Source organism: Leuresthes tenuis, unplaced genomic scaffold (assembly GCF_036924035.1).
Source record: "Leuresthes tenuis unplaced genomic scaffold, fLeuTen1.0.hap1 SCAF_8, whole genome shotgun sequence".
Taxonomy (NCBI): Eukaryota; Metazoa; Chordata; class Actinopteri; order Atheriniformes; family Atherinopsidae; genus Leuresthes; species Leuresthes tenuis.
This window is the reverse complement of record NW_027325362.1, coordinates 34,749,742-34,766,516: the sequence shown is the minus strand read 5'-3', so window position 1 is coordinate 34,766,516 and position 16,775 is coordinate 34,749,742. Positions and strand designations below refer to the sequence as shown.

Below are 16,775 nucleotides of genomic sequence, written 5' to 3'. Positions count from 1 at the left end.
GATTGCCAATTATCTATGTAGCCCACGTTGTTTGCTGGACACCATCTAGACAACCAGCGATTGAATGAGGACATGCGGCTAAACATGTCATCACTGGTCAGATTTGGCAGGGGTCCAGAGAAAACTACGGAGTCCGACATTGTTTTAGCAAAATTACACACCGATGCAACATTAATTTTAGTGACCTCCGATTGGCGTAACCGGGTGTCATTACCGCCGACGTGAATAACTATTTTACCGTATTTACGTTTATCCTTAGCCAGCAGTTTTAAATAGGATTCTATGTCGCCCGCTCTGGCCCCTGGAATGCATTTGACTATGGTCGCTGGTGTCGCTAATGCCACGTTTCTGACTATAGAGCTGCCAATTACCAGGGTTTTGTCCTCAGCGGGTGTGTCGCTGAGTGGAGAAAATCTATTTTAAACGTGGACAGGTTGATGGTGAACCACGGGCTTGACTTTAGGACTATCACTCCTCTTCCTGACAGTCACCCAGCCACTCTAGGGTCCCGGCTGCTCGGGATCTGCTCGGGGACGACTAACAGAGCTAGCTACGCTAGGTGGCTCCGCACTGGCTAAAGGGGCCTGGCTCGCTATCGGGTGGTTTTCAACAGTGCAGAGCCGAGCTTCCAATTCAGATAACCTTGCCTCCAAAACTACAAAAAGACTACATTTGTTACATGTACCATTATAGCTAAAGGAGGCAGAGGAGTAACTAAACATCTGACACACGGAGCAGGTGAAAGCAGGAGATAGAGGAAGAGAACTGGTAGCCATGCTAAGCTAGAGAACCAGACACACCGCTAAAAAGTGAAAAATAAAAACTAAAGATCAGTAAGAGTGAGCGTTAGAATATAACAAGTATGGGATAGAGTTAACTATGCAAGATGTGTAAATTATAGGGAGAATTAAGGTGATTATTAGTAGTTCAAGAGGAGCGAGAACTGTCACATTGCACACACAAAGCAACAGGAAGTGATGCAATACGTCTTACCGCAAAGCAAAGCCGTCAGCAATCAGGGAAGACAATGAGGATGCAATCAGACCATATATTATTATAATAACAATAATAATAATAGTAATAGGACACAATAAATGCACCATGTAACATTTTAGGGAACTTACTGTTATCTTTTTTCTCACTTAATTGTGTTACTAATTTTCAAAATCAATTTGAGTTTTACATTCACTTGTTCTCTACCAGCTGTCACGTGACAGCTACTGAGTCACTGCTGTGCTTTAAACAACAATGGCAGGGAGGATACATACACAAGTCACCTTATTGTGTATTTTCTTTCCCAGGTTTTCACATAGTTTGTTTGTGGCATTTTGTGTATTGTATTTTGTCAGCTCAGCTGAAGCAAACTATGTTGCCTTCAGTGTTAAGTGTTTAGAACCGTGGCCATTTTGTGCAACGCTCACAGGCTCCCTCCTGAGCTGTCACCTTATCGTGGTGGGGGAGTTTGCGTGCCCCAATGAGTCTGGGAGCTATGTTGCCCGGGGCTTTAAGCCCCTGGTAGGGTCACCCAAGGCAAACAGATCCTAGATGAGGGACCAGACAAAGAACAGCTCAAAAGACCCCTTATGATGAACAAAAAATTTGGACCTCGTGATCCCTTGCCCGGATGTGGGACACCGGGGCCTCCCCCCGGAGCCAGGCCCGGGGGTGGGGCCCGGCAGCGGGCGCCTGGTGGCCGGGTCTGTGCCCATGGGGCTCGGTCGGGCATAGCCCGAAATGATGACGTGGGTCCCCCTTCCGACGGGCTCACCACCCGTGGGAGGGGCCAAGGGGGTCGGGTGCGATGTGAGCTGGGTAGCGGCCGAAGGCAGAGGCCTTGGCGGTCTGATCCTCGGCTACTGAAGCTAGCTCTTGGGACGTGGAATGTCACCTCTCTGTTGGGGAAGGAGCCGGAGCTGGTGCGCGAGGCTGAGCGGTTCCGGCTAGATATAGTCGGACTCACCTCGACGCACGGCTTGGGCTCTGGAACCAGTCCTCTTGAGAGGGGTTGGACTCTCTTCCACTCTGGAGTTGCCCGTGGTGAGAGGCGCAGAGCAGGTGTGGGCATACTTATTGCCCCCCAGCTGTGTGCCAGTACATTGGGGTTTACCCCAGTGAACGAGAGGGTAGCCTCCCTCCGCCTTCGGGTGGGGGGACGAGTCCTGACTGTTGTTTGTGCCTATGCGCCAAACAGCAGTTCAGAGTACCCACCCTTTTTGGAGTCTCTGGGGGAGGCACTGGAGAATGCTCCTACCGGAGACTCCCTCGTTCTGCTGGGGGACTTCAATGCTCACGTGGGCAATGACAGTGAGACCTGGAGGGGTGTGATTGGGAGGAACGGCCCCCCCGATCTGAACCAGAGTGGTGTTATGTTGTTGGACTTCTGTGCTGGTCATGGACTGTCCATAACGAACACCATGTTCAGACATAAGGGTGTCCATATGTGCACTTGTCACCAGGACACCCTTGGCCGCAGTTCGATGATCGACTTTGTGGTTGTATCATCGGACTTGCGGCCGTATGTCCTGGACACTCGGGCGAAGAGAGGGGCGGAGCTGTCAACTGATCACCACCTGGTGGTGAGTTGGCTCCGCTGGTGGGGGAGGATGCCGATCAGACCTGGCAGGCCCAAACGTATTGTGAGGGTCTGCTGGGAGCGTTTGTCAGAATCCCCCGTCAGAAGGAGCTTTAACTCCCACCTCCGGCAGAGCTTCAACCATATCCCGGGGGAGGTGGGGGACATTGAGTCCGAATGGGCCATGTTCCGTGACTCCATTGCCGAGGCAGCTGATCGGAGTTGTGGCCGTAAGGTGGTCGGTGCCTGTCGTGGCGGCAACCCTCGAACCTGCTGGTGGACACCAGTGGTGAGGGAAGCCGTCAAGCTGAAGAAGGAGTCCTATCGGGCCTTTTTGGCCAGTGGGACCCTGGAAGCAGCTGATAGGTACCGACAGGCCAGACGGGCTGCGGCTTCGGCGGTTGCTGAGGCAAAAACTCGGGCCTGGGAGGAGTTCGGTGAGACCATGGAGAACGATTTCCGGACGGCCTCGAAGAGATTCTGGTCCACCATCCGGCGTCTCAGGGGGGGGAAGCGGCTCACAGTCAACACTGTTTACAGTGGGGACGGGGCTTTGCTGACCTCAACTAGGGATGTTGTGAGTCGGTGGGGGGAGTACTTCGAGGAACTCCTCAATCCTACCAACACGTGCTCGGAAGAGGCAGAGTCGGAGAGCTCGGAGACGGGGCCTCCCATTTCTGGGGCTGAGGTTGCCGAGGTGGTCAAAAAGCTCCTCGGTGGCAAGGCCCCGGGGGTGGATGAGGTCCGTCCTGAGTTTCTCAAGGCTCTGGATGTTGTAGGGCTGTCTTGACTGACACGCCTCTGCAGCATCGCGTGGACATCGGGGACAGTGCCTCTGGACTGGCAGATTGGGGTGGTGGTCCCCCTCTTTAAAAAGGGGGACCGGAGGGTGTGTTCCAACTATAGGGGTATCACACTCCTCAGCCTCCCTGGTAAGGTCTATTCGGGGGTATTGGAGAGGAGGATCCGTCGGATAATCGAGCCTCGGATTCAGGAGATGCAGTGTGGCTTTCGTCCTGGCCGTGGAACAGTGGACCAGCTCTATACCCTCGGCAGGATCCTGGAGGGTGCATGGGAGTTCGCCCAACCAGTCTACATGTGTTTTGTGGACTTGGAGAAAGCGTTCGACCGTGTCCCTCGTGGAGTCCTGTGGGGGGTGCTCCGGGAATATGGAGTGCCGGACCCCTTGATAGGGTCCGTTCGGTCTCTGTATGACCGGTGCCAGAGTTTGGTCCGCATTGCCGGCAGTAAGTCGGATACGTTTCCGGTGAGAGTTGGACTCCGTCAGGGCTGCCCTTTGTCACCGATTCTGTTCCTAACTTTTATGGACAGAATTTCTAGGCGCAGCCAGGGCGTTGAGGGTGTCCGATTTGGCGACCTCAGAATCGGGTCTCTGCTTTTTGCAGATGATGTGGTTCTGTTAGCGTCGTCAGGCCGTGACCTTCAGCTCTCACTGGAGCGATTCGCAGCCGAGTGTGAAGCGGCTGGGATGAGAATCAGCACCTCCAAATCCGAGACTATGGTTCTCAGCCGGAAAAGGGTGGAATGCTCTCTCCGGGTCGGGAATGAGATCCTTCCCCAAGTGGAGGAGTTCAAGTATCTCGGGGTCTTGTTCACGAGTGAGGGACGAATGGAGCGGGAGATTGACGGGCGGATCGGTGCGGCGTCTGCAGTGTTGCGGGCTCTGCACCGACCCGTCGTTGTGAAGAGGGAGCTGAGCCAGAAGGCGAAGCTCTCTACTTACTGGTCAATCTACGTTCCCATCCTCACCTATGGTCACGAGTTGTGGGTAGTGACCGAAAGAACAAGATCGCGAATACAAGCGGCCGAAATGGGTTTCCTCCGCAGGGTGTCTGGGCTCTCCCTTAGAGATAGGGTGAGAAGCTCAGTCATCCGGGAGGGGCTCGGAGTAGAACCGCTGCTCCTCCGCATTGAGAGGAGTCAGATGAGGTGGCTCGGGCATCTGGTTAGGATGCCCCCTGGGCGCCTCCCTGGGGAGGTGTTCCGGGCACGTCCCACTGGGAGGAGACCCCGGGGAAGACCCAGGACACGCTGGAGAGACTATGTCTCTCGGCTGGCCTGGGAACGCCTCGGGGTCCCCCCGGAAGAGCTGGAAGAAGTGGCCGGGGACAGAGACGTCTGGGTTTCTCTGCTCAAGCTGCTGCCCCCGCGACCCGACCCCCGGATAAGCGGCAGATGATGGATGGATGGATGGATGGCTCACAGGAGGGCTACAGCGCCACCTGCTGGAAAAATGAACAAAATGACTCAAAAAAAGATTCGTTCAATTTACTATTCGAGAGTAAAAGATCCGAGTCAGTAAACCCAACACTAGTTCATACCGCCCGCTCCTGCGAGATTTGAGTTGGGTCAAAAAAAAAAAAAAAGACAAGACAAATAAACACAGTTTGGTCTTTTTGTTTATTAACACTTTTAAATTATCAAATTAAAATATATAAAATCATCTTAATGTGCACAAGGCATAATATATTCTTTTTAACATAATTAATGAAAAATAACTTAAAGTGCAACATAAAAAGGCATATTCCCTTCCTTTAATAGAATTTGGCCTCATGTCTGCACCTACAAACACACCCATAGCGTTTATGATGGTCGGATTGTGCAACAAGGGGCTGCATATCTGCCGCAGTGATATGCGCTTGTTTGGTAGCCTTCATTTTCACTCCTGTCAGTGAAACACCGGGGTGATGTTGCTTCAAATAAGTAGCCATGTGTGATGTGTTTCCACAGTCATTGGACTTTCTTGTGCCACAGTGCCTCCACACCGTCACGGTTTTATCCACTAACCTCTTTTCCCCATACAGGGGACTTAAATGACGCGGGGCATTCAAACTCCTCTGTTCCTCCGTTGTGACCACGCTGTGAGTGGACTGGCACAATTTTTTTTTTTTTTTCATAAATCAATCCGCAGATCATGTGCGTGCCGTACCGAAGATATTGATTTGAACGGATCACGGATCGATGGTGATCCGTTGCACCACTACTGTACACCATATCACAAAGCCATTCACCAGTTCCTTTTACTCAGTCTGGCAGGGGATGAGCATGTTGAGTGTCTTGCTGAACTGGAAATACTGCAATACACGTTCATCTAATTTTCTATGTCCAGACTTCCATCAGTCTGATCCTCTTTTTTCCTTAAAGTCTGTTCTTCTGGAGCTTGTTTTCCAGCTTTTTTTCTGTACAACTCCTTGTTGTCGCTTAACTTCTTTTTCAGATGTTTCTGTACACTCCTCAGTAATTCCTGGACTTCTTCCCTGAAGGCATTTTTCTTCACGTTCAGCAGCTTTTTTCAGGCCATTGGTTATTTGGGGCTTATTACTGGGGAAGCGCCTCACTGTCTTTGTGGGGATGTCTCCAATGAAACTGACATGGGGCTTATGTCCTCATAATGCTTTTTTCTGAATGCCAGTGCCTTCTTTTAATTGATATTGTCACGAAGACAAATCTGAGACAGTCTGCAAAAATTAAAATGAACCACAGGTCTGTCTCACATTTGACAGTGGAGCACACTGAATGTCATGCTCTTGCACTGCAAACCATCTGAAAGGCATTCCACTTGAAATTGTTCTTTGATAAACCTAAAATAGGTCCAAAATTGGGGTCGTTCCAATAGGAGCTTTTACAATAGTGCAGTTGCCATTGTACTGATATCTCCAAAGGATTTGTCACACACTCACCTCTCCCCGTACCACAGATGTCAGACTGAGTTAGGACAAGGTCATTCATTTGTCAGTGTGAGGACAATTTTCCTCTTTTTTTCCACTATTGGTGAAATAAACAATGTTTAACAACATATTTTGGGGCACATAGCCTTAAAATAGCACAAGGCAAAGCAGTATGCTATTGTTGCAGTGGTTAAAGTGGAGAGGTGTTGTCAGGATACTGCCTCAGAAGAGTGCTATGTGGACACAGGCCCATAGTCTGCCTCACAACCAGTCATGTCATTGATATCATCTCCCTGTGGTTAAGAGAGTACAATTCATCCAATCTGTGATCGCAAAGCACCCCTTCAGGGTTTCTGCAGCTTCTTGAAGCCACCTCCTCAAAGTCCTTCTTTGTTAATTTGTTGTCGCTGATTAATGTGTGTTGGTGAAGAATACCAGAATATAGTTGGATTTTCCAATGGAAGATGGGTAGGGGACAGTATGCATAGCTTTGACTTCTGTTGAATAAACCTAAAGTTTTATTTTCTTTGATAAAGCAGTTCACAAACTGTTGGGAAATTGGAAGTGTAGCTGCCATGGATCAACCAGGAACTCAGAGGTAAACACAAAATCTAGGCAGTCAAGGCTGAAGTTTAAAGAGTTTATAGATAGTCGATGAGTAGGCTAAAGGTCAAAAGGTTTTAATCTGTCTGGCTGAATCCAGAACTGAATCCAGAAGGAGGAATCAGGCTGTATCTAGAACAAGTGGTAATTTGCAGGAGGAGGCAGAAGAGGCAGGATAAATCATGAGCAGTGTCAATGATCTGACAGAGAACTGTGATACACCTCTTGTAGATTCAGATTTTTATTTGTCACATGCATAGTTATACAAGTACAACAGGCAGTGAAATGTATCCAGATCTGCAATTGAGGCTGACTGTGCCAAGGTAAAAAGTCAAAGTTAAGATTAGAAGACTCAATACAAGGATAAATAACAATAAAAAAAAACAAAAGCAACACAACAAGCTGAGAATGCATGCGGATACCATTTGTAGTGGCAGTAGGATGAGGAACAGGTGGAGGTCAAGGCTCCTACATGCCTGTATACAATTCTCTCTCTTTCACATGCACACACGGGCACCACTTGGCACCTGGAGTAGATCATTATGCAAATGGTGGAAGACTCACCTAAACGTAGAATCTAATGGTGCTTCTCTAGTCCATAGCCTTCCCTGTCAACTAGATACTGGATCCGTGGATGGCTGCCTCAGTTTGAGAAATACAAATATAGTAGAGATATAAATTCTTATATCAGAGTTATTAGCTTGTGCAAGCTTCAGTACACATGGTACAATGTGAAAAATGAATAATGGCGAGCAGGATGTTTAAACCACTTGCTGTGGGTCCAGTTCTGCTTAAAAGCCCAATTCAAACGTTACTGTGTGATTTGTGTTTAAAGTGTTAAGTTTAACAAAGGAGGATGTTAGTGTATCATTAACCAATTCATTATAAATAAACTCATTATTTAAACAAAATCACAACATTAATTTAAAAACAAGCAAATCAATACAAATACATGTATAGTATAGTGGAATCCCTATGCCTAGTTGTGTGGACCTATTGCTAATGCTACTTCCTATAATGTTTGTTACACCAGTCCTTTGGAAATGGTTCAAATCCTTGAAAAAAAGACTGGAGATGGTCTAGTGTCCATAATGCTGCAAATCCATTTGTGCTCTACAAAAGAAGGATGTGGGTTGTTTCTTCTTAGACTGCTGACTGTAGCATAACTCCATGTCATCTTTATTTGAAGAATCTCTGTCGAATACTCACTGAGGTGCTTTTGCTGAAGAGAGTGTTTTGTGCAAGTTTTTTTGTTTTAACTACTGCATGAGAGAGACAGAAAGCATAGTCATTGTTACTGGCAGGTTGTGCTAATCCTGAGGGACTAGCTAAAGAAACCAACAGATTGCACTGAAAGAAAAAACTCCCTTTTAACAGGAAGAAACCTCTGGGAGAACCAGACTCAGGAAGGGTGGCCATCCGCCTTGACAAGAAGGAAGGGACAACAGACACCATAACACGAGACCAGGGATATCTGCTGAGAAAGAGAAATAAAAGTTAATGACAACAATGTTATGTGTACATAGAGAAAAAGGAGAACAGAGGGAAAGGTGTAAAATGGGAGGTCCCCCAGGAAAAAGTGAGATTGGATATAGGTTGATAATTAGCTACCACTCCTGAATCAAGAGTAGGTTTTTAAAGTAATGGTTTATTTACAGCAACCTTAAAAGTCTGAGGTACATATCCTGTCAACAAAGACAGATTGATCAAATCCAATATGGAAGTATTGATTAAGGGGAAAACCTCCTTGAACAGTCTGGTTGGGATTGGGTCTAACATGCAAGTTGATGGTTTAGAAGAGACTATTGCTGTTGTTAGCTCAGAAAGATCAACCGGGCAGAAGCCGTCTAAATACAATTCAGGTTCGAAAGATACTTCTAAAGCTGCTCTACTTGATGATACATCAGTGATAATAGTGGGAAGGATTCCATCAATTTTCTCTCTGATCGAAACAATTTTATTGATAAATGAATCTCATAAAATCATCACTGCTGAGAGTTAAAGGAATACATGGCTCAACAGATCTTGGACTCTTTGTCAATCTGGCTACAGTGCTGAAGAGAAACCTGGGATTGTTCTGTTTCTCTTCTATCAATAATGAATAGTAAGCAGTTCTAGCTTTACAAAGGGGGCTTACTTATATGTGATTGGTCTATCTTTCCAGACTAACTAAGACTCTTCTAAATGAGGGGAAAGTTGTTTTCTTTCCAACTTTCTACTTGGCTGCAAACTACCCCAGTACATGCTGGAGGTCTCTGCTTGATAAAATCAACAGGGCCACATCATCTGCAAAAAGCGAAGATGCAATCCTAAGCCAACCGAACTGAAAATCTTCTGGCCCTTATCTGTGCATATTAATTTTGTCCATAAAAGTTAGGAATATAATTGGTGACAGGGCAGCCCTAGTGGAGTCCAACATGCATAGTAAATGAGTTTGACTTACTCGGAGAAATACGAGCCAAGCTCTCACATCAGTTGTGCAGTGAGTGATTGGCCCTTAAAAAGAGGTCTGATACCCCATACTTTCAAAGCACCTTCCACAAGATAGCACGAGTCGTACAATTGTGTGTGAAAATCACTGGGAAAAACATACAAAGACTTGTTGGGCAATCTCCCACACACTCTCCAATATCCTTGTGAAGATAAAGTGCTGGTCCAGTTTTCCATAACTAAGGCAGAAACCACATTGTACCTACCTAGGAGATCTCCCAAAATCTCTTTATATCAAGTCGGTATGTCCCGACCTCTTACACGAGCGCTGGCTTGTTCCCCAGCAGTAAAGCAACAATTCATGCCCCTATAGTCAGTTTTGGCAGGGTTTCACCAAGGTCTTTGCCTTTAACTACCGACCAATACACAATGTACCTTACGGTACCTCAAACTGGTGGTGGGTACACAGGCCAGTTGTCCCATTTAGCCAATTCAGGCTATACTCTGCCAGACCCCATGGGAAAAGATCTGACAACCAGGCGCTCACTGACCTGCCCCTTCCACAGGCTTGTCTCTAGGGTGAGGCCCCAGTCTCCCTAATCTCAGGATATAATGAAAAATACATTAGTCATTACCAAGTCTTAAAGTAACCAAATACAACCTCAGGTGAACAAAGATGGTTAATTACACCGTGGCATGTTTACCATGTAATTTTACAAGAACTAATTCAAAATGCAATTCAGATTTCGAACTAGGAACCCTCTTCCTGTAAGTTGATGTGCTAACCACCACGCCACTTTGCAGCCCTACCCGGTCCTATGGCTACAAAACAAGTCCTAATCATCACCCCTCTACCGTGTTTGACAGTTGGTATGGGGTGTTTATGTTGATCTGCTGTGTTTGGTTTTCTCCAAATGTGCTCTTCTGCATTATGACCAAACATCTCCACTGTCCAAACAACATTGTTGCAGAAGTCTTGTGGTTTGTTCAGATGCAACCTTGCAAATTTAAGCTGTGCTGCCATATTCTCCTGCAACCTTTCCAAACAAGCTCTAAATTTTTTTTGCCTTTTTCTAATTGCACTGTCATGAACTTTAACTTTTAACATACTAACTAAGCCCCTTGAGTCTGAGATGTAGCTGTTGGGTTTTTGGCAGTTTCTGTTAACATTGTATGGTCTGACATTGGGGTGAACTTGCAGGGATGTCCATTCCTGGGAAGATTGGCAAGTATCTTGAACGTTTCCCATTTGTGAATAAACTTTCTCACTGTAGAATGATGGACTTCCGATTGCTTGGAAATGATCTTGTAGCATTCCCAGAGGCAGCTATAGTTGTTCTATAAGATCGTTACTGACGCTCAAGATGACATTTGTTGTGACTTGGCACTATATAAATGAACTGAATTGAACTGAATCAAGACGAGCAAGCTGCCAAAACTTCTACTTTTATAGAGTTGCTCACACTGATGATTAGTTAATCAACTGCATTTGATTGTGCCACCTGGCTGGCACCCTCTCAACTCCCATGGATGCAGTAAGAATTTAGTGAGTTGTGTCACAAACTGTTTTTACATTTTTTATCAGTTTTTGTTAAATGAATAATGAGTCAGTGCGACATGTAGTGTGTTGTTGTTCAGTTTAGAGTGGATTTATGTCATTTTAGGGAACTTTTAAAGGCAGGATATTTTAATATGTAAAACCTTAAAACTGAAAGAGGGTGTACTTTCTTGTTCACATGACTGTTGCTCAATACACATATTTATGACAAGAAGAAAAAAAAAACATCCTTTATTCAATTATCCTATGCAGATATTTTATTTAACTTGATTTAAATCAGGCTTTGTGGGATTTAAGATCTAATGAATGTAGAGGTTTCATAGAAGTAGTATTTAGGGGAGACCTGTTGCATTGTATTCTATTGTAGGTGTATCCACTAAAGTGGCTAATGTGCATAGTTGTCACAGAGATTGAACACCTTGAAATATTTAGAAGGATCTATAGAATGATGCAATAGTTCTTTATTTTTGTAAACTAAAGAGTTTTCATTTAGGTAGACAATTTCCTTTTTTTTCATTTCATTACTTTCAGCAACATTCAGTGACATTCAGCAACAACAGTTTGATTGCATATTATCCTCTGGGTTTTGTAGATGATCTGTAAAAAACCTCATTCCAATCCAAATTAAAATTAGTGATTATTTAGGCTTAGAAAGAACTGTAAAACTGCTTCAATTTAGCTCAGAGGGCTAAAATTCTAAATATATTCACTAGAAATCTATTTGGAGTAGAGCCTGAGGAAACTGGAAATTTTCATTTCTATTCAATGAAGGAAAAGGATGGTGATGTAATTTCCATTGATTTAAGCAAGACTTATATAAATTGAAGATGTCCATCTTTTTAAAAATATGACTGGTTTTGTGCACCTGCCCTATTCTGAGAAAGAGAAACTTAAATTATTATGTAACAGGGTATTAGCATTGATTCACACTACTAAAATCTGAGAAAACAATCATGAACCAGGTCTCATTGTGCCTTATATTTCTTTGCTTTCAAGGGTCTCCTCTAACTCCCCAGAATGCCTAAATTAGTGCAAGTACATACTAACTCTTGGGCACATAATAACAAAATTAATAAACCAAACTTTTTTTTTCAGATGTAATAGATGGTTGTTTGTTGTGTGTATTGTAGGCTGCTTGACCTTTAAATAACACTGACACCACATTAACACACTAAGCCAAACAGACACAGAGAAACATGCTTTGGCACCTTTACCTCTTTAGTTTTTGAGAGTTGGAGCTTTGCATCCATACACAGTACACTCTGACTTTGATGTACTTATAATCAGTTATTTATTACGTGTTGAAAATTTACATCAGTTCAGAAATATTTACAGATGTGTTTAAAGTCCCATTCTGTTATGTGCTTGTATGTTTCTATGTATTCAATTCAATTCAATTAAATTTTATTTATATAGCGCCAGATTACAACAATTGTCATCTCAAGGCACTTGGAATTCAATTCATTGTAATCATAATCCAATTAATTCATATAGAGCCAATTCAAAAAATTAATATCCTAGCTAAGGAAACCAACAGATTGCACCAAAACTTGTCTTCAGTCCAATCTCCCATCCTGAGCCTGAGGCGACTGTGGAAAGGAACGACTCCCTTTAACAGGAAGAAACCTCTGGCAGAACCAGAACCAGGAAGGGTGGCCATCCGCCTCGACCAGCTGGGGTTTGAGAAGACAGAAAAGAGGGAAAAGAGGGGGGAAAAACACCATTCAAAGGATATCTGTTGGAACAGGGAAACACAAGTTAATAACCACAATAATGTCACATGTACATAAAATCAATTGTGAAATTAAACAGGGGGAAAAAGAGAGAAAAGTGAGGAAAGGTGTGACAGATGAGGTCCCCCAGCAGTCTAAGCCTATAGCAGCTTAACTATGGGATGTTTCAGGATTACCTGAGCCATCCCTAACTATAAGCTTTATCGAAAAGAAAAGTTTTAAGCCTAATCTTAAAAGTGGAAAGGGTGTCTGCTTCCCGGACATTTACTGGCAGCTTATTCCACAAGAGAGGGGCCTGATAACTGAAGGCTCTACCTCCCATTCTACTTTTAGAAACTCTGGGAACAACAAGTAAACCTGCAGTTTGGGAGCGAAGTGCTCTGTTAGGAAAATACCTAATGTGGGATCATCACTGTATTTAACATTTTTAATTGTTCTTTTCTCTTCTCAGTTGTGTGTCACCTACCATGTATAAATGGTGGTAAGTGCAGTGCTAGGGACAAGTGCCAGTGCCCTCCAAACTTTGCTGGAAAGTTCTGTCAGATGCCGGTTCAGAACGGACACCAACAACATCATCAGACATCAGGAGCTCACAGCCAGACTCAGGTTCACTCCACACACACCCTGCCTCTAACCTACGCCAATGGCCAAACTTCTGGTGAGTAAAAGACAAGTGTGATGCCAGTGCTGTTATTAAAGACATAACTAGGAGTTCTGTGACCTACAGTTGACAGCAGGAAACAATGAAAAGTTAACAATTTTCTTTTCCATATTATATCATAGGCCCAAATGTATAATACTACAGCAGATGAGAGATGGTCAGCAGTAATGCAAAATGGGGATAATTTATACTCAGTGGGCTTAATTGTGATAATTGTATAGAAACACTTTTTTTTATTAGAAAATTAGTCTGTTTTCCTTATTAGAACCACTTAGGCCAGTAACAATTCAGTTTCAGTTTTATTTCTGAAGCACCAAATCAAATGTCAAATGTCATCTCACGGCATTTCAGTAATACAGTCCAATTGATTGTAACACAGTCATAACCAAATTATTTCAAATTCATTCAATTCCACATTCTTCCATTTTATACACAGTACATTTTTTTTAAATTGCCAAGTTAAGGAAACCAACAGATTCCATTCAATCACCCATCTCGAGCGTGCACAAGGCCACTGTGGAGAGAAAAAAAACTCCCTTTTAACAAGAAGAAACCTCCATCAGAACCAGATTCAGGAAGGGCAGCCATCTGCCTCGACTAGCTGTGGTTGAGAGGACAGGAAAGAGGGGGGGAAACACCATGACACCATTCAAAGGATATCTGTTGGAACAGGGAAATAAGTTAATGACAACAATGATGGCATATGTACATGGAGAGTAAAGAGAGCAGAGGGAGGAGAGGTGCATCACGGGAGGTCCCCCAGCAGTCTGGGCCTATAGCAGCATAACTATGGGATGTTTCAGGGTCACCTGACTATAAGCTTCATCAAAAAGGAAAGTTTTAAGCCTAATCTTAAAAGTGGAAAGGGTGTCTGCTTCCCGGACATTTACTGGCAGCTTATTCCACAAGAGAGGGGCCTGATAACTGAAGGCTCTACCTCCCATTCTACTTTTAGAAACTTTGGGAACAACAAGTAAACCTGCAGTTTGGGAGCAAAGTGCTCTGTTAGGAAAATACCTTACAATGAGATCTTTAAGATATGATGGAGCTCGGTGATTAAGAACTTTATATGTGAGGAGAAGAATCTTAAATTCTATTCTGAATTTAATAGGGAGCCAATGAAGAGACGCTAAAACTGAAGAAACATGATCTCTCCTGTTAGTTCTCATCAGAACTCTGGCTGCAGCATTTTGGATCAGCTGGAGGCTTTTCAGAGAATATGTGGGACAGCCCAATAATAAGGAATTACAGTAGTCCAATCCTGAAGTAACAAATGCATGGACTAGTTTCTCTGCATCACCCTGAGACAGGATGTTCCTGATTTTAGCAATATTACGAAGGTGAAAGAAGGCAGTCCTAGAAACCAGTTTTATATGTGCGTCAAATGATAAATTCTGGTCAAAAATAACTCCAAGGTTCCTCACTGTAGAACAAGAAGCCAAGGAAATACCATCCAGAGTAAATATATAACGAGACAATTTCTCCCTGAAGCGCTCAGGTCCAACGCGAAAAACTTCAGTTTGTCTGAATTTAGAAGCAGAAAGTGGAGAAACAAGTTTCTTCCTGTTAAAAAGGAGTTTTTTCTTTCCACCGTTGCCTCGTGTAGAGAAGTTTCAATGCAAGCTGTTGGTTTCCTTAGCTTGGCAATTTTTTTTATGGGTTCTGTATGAATTGGACCAATTTGGAAAAAAATTAATTTTATTTGATTATGATTGTATTAAAATGAATTATATTCTAATCAGCTTGAATTGGACTGTGTCATTGAAGTGCTTGGAGATGACATTTGTTGGGTTTTTGTCCTGGTTGCATATTTTTACAAATATGAGACATCAGATGGATTTGTGGTAAATTTGAACCGTTTTAGAATTTTTATGAGCTGCACGGTGGTGTCGTGGTTAGCACCGTCACCTCACAGCAAGAAGGTTCCTGGTTGGAATCCCGGCTGGTGCCGGGTACTTCGGCTTCCTCCCACCGTCCAAAAACATGCATGTTAGGTTAACTGGTGACTCTAAACATTAACCCTAGCAGTGAATGTGAGCTGCTGTTGTTTGTCTCTATGCGTCTATCTTTAGTCTGTGGTCATGGACAGACAGCATAACCCTATGGGTAACATGGGTCAAAAACTGGTACATAGAGAACAGTGATATTGCACATTATGAATATGTCTTTATCTGTAAAATAAATTAACTGTAACACTGACGTTCTATGTTCCATTAGTGTTCAGTCCAGGCATTGTCAACATCCACATCAAACACCCTCCAGAAGCCTCTGTTCAAGTTCACCAAGTTTCTCAACTAGATGATTATCATAACAATGGGCACCAGCAGAAAGGCACCTCTTCCTCCAGCAGCTACAGCTACCACCACACGGAGAGCAGCCAGAACATTCAGCGCCATGGTTACAACGTAGTCAATCCCAACCGGCATGGCTACCAGCATCCTCAGTACCAACCTGTCACATCAAAGAACACACTGGGTCGCTGCTTCCAGGAGACAGCAGCTGGTCAGGTATACTGTCAGAAACAGAATTACCATCAGAACATATCTGACATAGCTGACATTTAGACACAAACTACAGTTTGTGTCTAAATGTATGTTAATTCAAGCAAAAAAATGTATTTCAGTTTAGTCTAATCAATTGGAAATTAAGTAGAATAAGTTAAACCTCATGTATTTTGAACAAACAGATGACATATGACTTTTTTCTTCCAATCAATAAATATTTCTTCAAAAATTCAAAGTTAGCATAGCAAATGTAAGCACAATAGTATCTGCAGGTGCTTAACAGAGCAGCTTATATGATTGTAGGCTTGTTTTGTTTACACACATCTGATATCATAGAATTTACTTGAAAAAATCCATTTCAGACCTGTTAAGCCAAGATTAGCACAAACATTGGAGGCATAAAGACCACAGCAGGCAGTTAAATGGGACAAATTTATGGTGCTACTGCCAAAATAATACAGCTTGAGTCTGGATGTAGATATCGATAATCAGGTCCTGGAGATGTGGGTTCTCAAACGAAGAACAGATTTATTGTCTGATGGTTAAAGAAAAGAAAAAAAACTCACTCTGTAGAGTTTAGGCGGAAGTTACATTTTCCACAGCAGTTATTGCCATAAAGATAAGAGGTGAGAGAAGTGTAGAGAAGTATCTGTGTCTGTCCTTCTGATTTAGAGTGGAGGAAATGTGCAAGCAAGTTTGCCAACAGAATATCAAACATAAAGAGGAAGAAGAACCCAAAGCACATTTAATTCATCCTCTTTATTTTTTTTGCCCCCCCTCCCTCACCGGATATATCAGTGTGGGAAATCTTTACCAGGCCTCACAAAGCAGGAGCAGTGCTGTGGCACCATTGGGACCTCCTGGGGGTTCCACAAATGCCAGAGGTGTCCAAATAAACCATGTAAGTACAACAGTTTGTCGTAGCCAACAGTTTGTCGTAGATATTGCTCAGGCCTTTTTTTCTTTGATGACTGCCGGTTGATTCATTTCTTCAAAATACTCGTACATCCCTCATTTATCCTGCT

At 43.8% G+C, this 16,775-nt stretch overlaps 1 protein-coding gene across 3 annotated transcripts in view; it reads left to right on the top strand.

The window, feature by feature from the left end:
- The window catches only part of ltbp1 (latent transforming growth factor beta binding protein 1), a 174,550-nt gene that overhangs the window by 69,682 nt on the left and 88,093 nt on the right, over positions 1-16,775 (top strand). For all 3 annotated transcript variants that reach the window (XM_072391566.1, XM_072391565.1, XM_072391564.1), the window contains exons 6-8: positions 13,037-13,243; positions 15,464-15,753; positions 16,549-16,651. In XM_072391566.1, coding sequence (XP_072247667.1) covers positions 13,037-13,243; positions 15,464-15,753; positions 16,549-16,651 — 600 coding nt within the window. The remainder of the gene's footprint in view (positions 1-13,036; positions 13,244-15,463; positions 15,754-16,548; positions 16,652-16,775) is intronic.